Source organism: Pteropus vampyrus, unplaced genomic scaffold, assembly GCF_000151845.1.
Source record: "Pteropus vampyrus isolate Shadow unplaced genomic scaffold, Pvam_2.0 Scaffold329, whole genome shotgun sequence".
NCBI lineage: Eukaryota > Metazoa > Chordata > Mammalia > Chiroptera > Pteropodidae > Pteropus > Pteropus vampyrus.
Window position 1 is genome coordinate 570,281 of NW_011889110.1, and position 6,946 is coordinate 577,226.

The 6,946-nt window shown below is 40.4% G+C and overlaps 1 protein-coding gene and 1 pseudogene across 1 annotated transcript in view; one reads left to right on the plus strand and one right to left on the minus strand.

Annotated features, from left to right (window-relative positions):
- Nucleotides 1-2,188: 2,188 nt before the first annotated feature.
- On the plus strand, nt 2,189-2,307 carry LOC111730706 (annotated as a pseudogene).
- Nucleotides 2,308-6,443: 4,136 nt separating this feature from the next.
- Nucleotides 6,444-6,946, minus strand: part of PIP (prolactin induced protein) — a 4,497-nt gene continuing 3,994 nt past the window's right edge. The window contains exons 3-4 of the mRNA XM_011378084.1: nt 6,894-6,945; nt 6,444-6,573 (exon numbers count right to left, since the gene is read on the minus strand). Coding sequence (XP_011376386.1) covers nt 6,449-6,573; nt 6,894-6,945 — 177 coding nt within the window. The 3' untranslated portion in view covers nt 6,444-6,448. The remainder of the gene's footprint in view (nt 6,574-6,893; nt 6,946) is intronic.

The following is a 6,946-nucleotide window of genomic DNA, read 5'->3' on the forward strand; positions in this document are numbered from 1 at the left end:
ATTTTCCTGTTGCATATTCATGTACTTAAATGAGCTTGTTCGTCATATTTATTTCCAATACCAGGTCTCTGGTATTTTTGTGAATAATGTATTTTTAAATATCTCTTTTTATCGCTCTTATATTCATGAGATTTTCTGCAGTGATATTCGCATTTTTTATTTAATGTATTTGAAATTATTGATTCCTTCAATTGACTATTCTCTGACTGTTAAGAATACAGTCTTTATAGGTGTTGAGATAATGCTGAGCAAATTCTGTTAAATGAAGGATATTCCCAATCCTAACTTTATTGATATTGAATTATGTAAATATTTTAGCTTCCATTTAGAAAAACTTTCTTCAAAATGTTTTGTAAGATAAATTCAAATACATTTTTGTCCATGATTCTTTTGAATGTTTCACTGACTTTAAATCCTGAATAATTCTAGTCCTCAATTTTGTAATACAGAATATACATTTATCCAATCAGAAATAATTGTTCTATCAAAGTATTCTTTCTAAAAGTTGAGGTATTCCAAAACATAATTTTTAAATGTTAAAATGATATCTTTTATATCACTGAACACTCATGAATTATTTTGTTTACTTTATTCCCTAGTTTTGTAGAGATAAACGTCAGTGTTTTCCTAATTATAAGCTGTGTTTCAATCATTATAATTTACTAAAAGCTTTAAAAACAAACATTTTTGTTCCATTTGTTTATTTCTTTGATATATATTTCCCTCTGATTTTCTACAAAAGTAATGAAAACTTACAGATATTATTTACCAAAACATTCAATATAATTGTCAGCCACTTAGGTTCATTTATAAAGTAGTTCTTCAGATATTCAGATATCTAAAATATAACTGATGAGAAGGAGCAAAGGGATAAATTGTGTATTGACATGCTGAAGTATTTTTTGGTATCCAATACAATGAGATTAATCGTACAAATTTTGAAGGTTAATTATTCTGCTTATATAAAAATATTTGCAAAGCGTGTCAACTACCGCTTCTATTTTGATTGGTAAAGTATCTCAGCTTGTTTGAATGCTGTTTGGATTATGTTTGTACCATAAACAATTCCAATTATCTTTCCATTTCATAGATGATTTAGTGAGAATATTAGTTTTTAATGTGACACTATGCTCCATTAAAATCTGTTTATATTATTAACTACCAAACAAATAATTTTTATCTTCAATGTTTACCTTTTTAAGTGAGTTTCAGCAGCCCCTACCAGAATGTCAGCTATTTCATTTTCGAGAGAAAGAACTTTCAAGAGCTGTATTTTTATTTCATGAATTGGATGAACACAACCTAACCGTTATTTGAATCGACTCAGTTTTCTATTTGAAAGACTCTGATAAAACTGAGATTTTTATTGAGAATTTTGTTTTCCACTAATGGACCCAATACATTAATAGCTTTCAATTCTGTCTTGGTACACGCACAAAGAACTTGAAATTAAAAATGTAAACTGTGGAATTTTACTTCCTTTTTAATTTGGATGCCTTTTATTTCTTGCCTAATTACTCTAGCTAGGACTTACAGTATTACACTGAACAGAAGTGGCAAGTGTGAACATCTTTGTATTGCTGCTGATCTTAGAGGAAAAACTTTCTTTTTTTTTTTTTACCATTGAGTGTGATGTTAGCTGTAAGCTTGTCATACATGGTGTTATTATGTTGAGATATGCTTCTTCTATACCTAGTTTGTAGAGTGTTTTTATCATGAAGGAGTGTCGAATTTTGTCAAATGCTTTTCCTTCATCTCTTAAGATGATCATGTGATTTTTAGCTTTCATTTTGTTAATGCAATGTATCCCTTTGATCTGCTTATGTTGAACCATCCTTGCATCCTAGGCCTGAATCCATTAGATTGTGGTGTGTAACCCTATTAATGTGCTGTTGAATATGGTTCGCTAGTGTTTTGTTGAGAATTTTTGTATCTATGTTCATCAGTGATATCGACCTATCCTTTTCTGTTCTTTATAGTGTCTTTGTCTGACTTTATTGGGGTAACACTGGCCTCATAAAGTGAATTTGGAAGTGTTCCCCCTGTTCTAAGTTTTGGGAAGTTCGAGAAGCATTGGTGTTAATTCTTTAAATGTGTAGTGAATTTACTAGTGGAGCCAAATGGTTCCAGGCTTTTTTGTTCCTGTTGTTCGGAGGTTTTTGATTACTGTTTAAATCTCCTCACTTGTGTCTACGGCCATGCCACCCTGAACAAGCCTGATCCCGTCTGATCTCGCAAGCTAAGCAGCGTCGGGCCTGGTTAGTACTTGGATAGGAGACCACCTAGGAAGACTAGGTGTTGTAGGCGTAAAAAATAAAAAATAAGGGATTGTAAGGTGACAAGGTCCTTGCAATCTGTGAAGTCGCCTGAAAAAATAAAATAAATCTCCTCACTTATTATTGGTCTGTTCACGTTTTCCATTTCTTCATGATCCAGTCTTGGTAGATCGTATGGTTCTAGGAATTAACCATTTTTTTCTAGGTAATCTAATTTGTTGGCATATAATTGTTAATGGCAGTCTTTTACCCTTTTTATTTCTGTGGCAACATTTTAATGTATCTTTGTTCATTTTAGATTTTATTTGGTCTTCTCTCTTTTTTCTTAATTAATCTAGCTAAGGGTATTTGACCAAAATGCAAGGTCATGTTCTGTTGAGAGGGATGAATATGATTCACTTTATACAGATATACATTAGTGTCATCTTTGGGTATAGTCTTTTTAAAGTAACGCCTAACTTTTGAAGTAGATGCTGATGCCTCTGCAGAAGATTTAAGCCTAGGTTTTCATGTGGTTAGTGATATGATCATAGCCCCCACAATAAAGAGTAATAACATAGTCATTGTCAACTTTCGCGAGAAATGAAAACTTAGTACTTAATTTTTCATTATCATACACTTTATTTTCTTGAGCTCATTATGCCAAAAGTTTAAGTAATAAAACAAATAAGTAGGTGTAGATTTACACCACATAAAAAAATGATGGAATACTGTAGCAGGACGTTCAGATCCCTCTCTGGTGCGACGGCTCAGCCTCTAGTTCCTATATACTTTTCACCTGCGCTATAATTTCTCATTCTCCCCACTATTCTCACCAGCTGGTGGCCTGAAGGCTTCACGCAAATCTTACGCCACAGCATGAGCCTTGCACTGTTGGTGGGTGGAGCTGGCAGGAATTGTTTACTTCTCTACTACCATCCAAGGCTGGAAGGAGACAGGGATTCTGAGCCACTTACTAATGAGTGCACTCTGTTTTTGCAGTAAGTTCCCTGGCTACTGTCCTTCGAAAAGAGGTATTAGTCCTGCTAGTTTTGGAAACTATCGGGGAAAGCCAGCCGGGTTTTTAGAGATGCATCTCATATACTACTAGAGAAGACCTTGGCAGAAGTTGGACTACAAAGTGAAAATACCAAGCTCATCCTGGCATGTTTTAATACAACTAATTAAAAATTAAAAATATGGGACAAATGCTAAATAGGATAGGGTGTTGGAGCAAAACGCGTAAACTGAGCTCTTCTCTGGCTCTAGATGAATTCTTCAACACCATCTTCTAATTTATAAATACTTTATTCTTTGGGTCCCTTTCACAGTTTATTCCTTTTATTTGCTTAAAAATTTCGCTGAGTATACTTCTCCTTTGCGAGCTTTCCAATTGGTTACTTTTGCTGTTTATTTTTTATTGTTTCATTTCTGCCTCTTTTAAGACCTCTATTAGTTTAATATTTCTTTAATTTTTTAAAATTTTACCGTGACAAGAACACTTAACATGAGATCTGCCCTCTTAACACATTTTTAAGTGTACAATACAGTATTGTTGACCAGAGGCATGATTTGAAGAGCGGATCTCTAGAGCTTATTTATCTTGCTTAACCGAAACTTTATACATGAAGAATACTTTCTGTGTGTGTTTTACAATTTGGATTTGGAGGTTCAGCTTGAACCAGGAATCTCTCTTCTCTCCACGGCCACCCCTCCCTGTCTGGCAGTTTTACAGCATTGAGGTCACCTTCTCCTGGTCCTCCGGTTTCCCACTCCAGAGCCAGAATTCCTGCCTTAGACCCACGTGGCTGGTGTTGCAGATACTTTGTTTCTGTGACTGTGGACCTTTCTAATGGATGCATTTTGGGTAACCATTTGGCTCCTTGTTTTATGTAGCTTTTCTTCAAAATATCTCCTTTTAAAACTGTCACCCCATTTCTAACCCTGACACATGACTAAAATTTTAATGTTTTGTTTCGATTTGCTGTTATGTCCCATATAAATGTGACCTTGGCTTAAGTGGCTCCACCAAAAAGGACATATCACACAATGCCACTGCTATCTGACATGATGCAATAGTTTCCGTCTTCTTCCCTTCTTTTCTGTAGGAGTTGCTGTTGGTGCTTCAGCCAGCTCTCCCCAGCAGTCGCTGTTTTTAAGCACCGAGAAACCTTTATCTTAGTTTGTGTTTCCCCAGAGGCAGACTTTGAGACAAAGATGTGAATGGAAGTATTTTTTAGCTTTTTGAAAAATTTAGGGAACGCAGGCAGGGGAGTGTGGATATTGATATACTCAGGGGAGTGTAATAAATAAAGCGTACTTGAAGCCAGTTACCACTGAAGCTTAATCCTGAGGGGCATCTCTGGCAAATGGTGTAAAACACGCAGTTATTACACCTAGGGGCACCAGAGCTTGGGCATATCCATGCCGGCTTCCATCAGTCATCGGCCGAGGCTTGTTCTCCGTCTCCACCCAGCCCTTCCAGCCTGCCGTGTGGTGGGCAGAGTGGTTTTCCGTGTTTCTAGAAGAAGCCCACCAGCATGGAGATCCAGATTCCTATATTGTGACTTACAAGAAAGGTATATTTGGTCATTCAGGTGACCAAACTACATTCCTCATATGTATTCTTTGTCTTTGTCAGTCTGTGTTCCTGGCTCACAATGCCCCAAGCCCTGGACCTTTCCTGTGATGAGAGTGATAAAGGTGTCTTTTGTTAGGTTAATGAGATGACCTTTGGAAAGGCCTCCATGGAGGGGGCTGGCTGCTTAGAGAACCACCCAGGTAGTTAGAGAGTTGGAACTTTCAGTCCCCCTTCCCTCCCTTCCCTTTTCTGGAGGTTGAGTCAATCGGCATGGCCAGTGATTTAATCAGTCATGTCTCTGTAATAAAGGCTCCATAAAAACCCATGAGGACCAGGTTCCGAGAGCTTCCAGACAGGTGGGAGAGTGGCCCCTCTGGTGACGGGCTGGGGGCTCTGCCCCACTCCCCACATACCTTGCCCCATGCATCTCTTCCCCTGGATGTTCATCAGTATCCTTTACTGTATCCTTTTATAATAAACCGGGAGACGGAAGCAAACTGTTTGCCTGAGTTCTGTGAGCTACTCTAGCAAATTAATCGAATCCGGAGGGACGAGGGGCAGTCCTGGGAATCTCTGACTTATAGCCAGTTGGTCAGAAGCCCAAGTGGCAACCTGGACTTAACCACTGGCATCTGAAGTGGAGAGGGGAAGTCTTGTGGGTCTGATCCCTGAATCTGTAGGATCTGATGCTACCTCTGGGTACATAGTATCAGAATCAAGCTGAATAACACCCAGCTGGTGTTACGGAGAATTACTTGCTTGGTGTGAGGGAAAAAGCCGCGCACATTCGCTAAACAGAAGTGTTCTGTGTGAGCGTGGCAGTGGGGTAAAACTCAAGGTGACACAGAAGAAAAGCACAGTAGCGAAGATCTGGGTTTTTTACCTACATGGATGAAAATCTGAGTTTTTCTAAAACACATCGATAATGATGGGTGGAGTTGTTCACAACACACAGAAATGGTAGGGTCCGAGGAATATGGACAAGGCACTGCCAGGAACCCTGGGGCTTCTTGCTGCAGACACCTGCGACTCCACACTTAGAGGATCTCTCAGGATGCAGGGGCAGAGTGTGTCTGGGAGCTGACCCTCTGGGAAGCAGCAGTCGATCAGTAATTAGGGGAGCCGATGGAAAAATGCCCCAACTCTTTGTCATGTGTTCTGGGGACCTCAGACTCTGTCCTGACTGCTGTATGCTGCTGACTCCCATTCCGGGGACCTGAGGGGTGCCTGGAGGGACAGTGGGAGATAGAAGGCCAAGGAGTAGGATCCTCAGGTGCTGGTCCAGTTCTGGCAGCTCATTTGCTACGAGTATTAGGGCCACCACTTTCTCTGTCTGTGGGAATGACCCACTCGTCTCTATTGTTCGTTCTCTCCCACTTCATGGGCAGTGAGAACCAGTCAATTCTCTTTGGCAAAGTTTCTTTGAAAGAACAAAGTTCTAGCAATTCTGGGTACTCTAGGGCTCCTCTGCGAGCAGTTTTGAAGGGAAGACACAACAGAACACAGAGAAGGCGGTGAGTTTATTTTATAGACTGCGACACAGCCCCCAGCCAAGTTCCCTAGAGGAAACCATCTCCGAAGGAGTGGGGAGGAGACAAGGCCTCGGACGAGCTCAGTATACCCGCAGGGTGTTCAAGACACGAAAGCGGTTTGCTTCGATGGGTATCACTGCCTTGTTGTTGGGGCAGATGTTTAGTTCACGAACGACATCAACCACTGTGGCTATTGTTACAGTGTCTGAAAGAGACAAGGACAAAGATCGTCGCCGATAGCACTCGGACCCCCGTGTCCTAACTTTTCTACTAGTGTCAGACATCGCCACACTGGGACTCAGTTTCCCCAAATCGTTTGCAAACGTGTCTCCCTCATTAGCTTTTCTCACACAGCCCCGCACCTTTTGAACCTGGGCGCGGCCTCCATCTGCTCTTCCTCTGCCTCCTTCCCTCCTTCCCCTCCATCCTTCCGCCCCCCACTTCCGCTCCGGATCTGGGGCCACGTTTCTGTGCAGCTTCCCTGCCCGGGGGGTCACTCTTCCCGTGGATGACTCCTCTACTTACTGTTGGGCTGAAAGTCCCAGTAGAAGGTTCTTGGGTAATCTGGACAGAGGCAG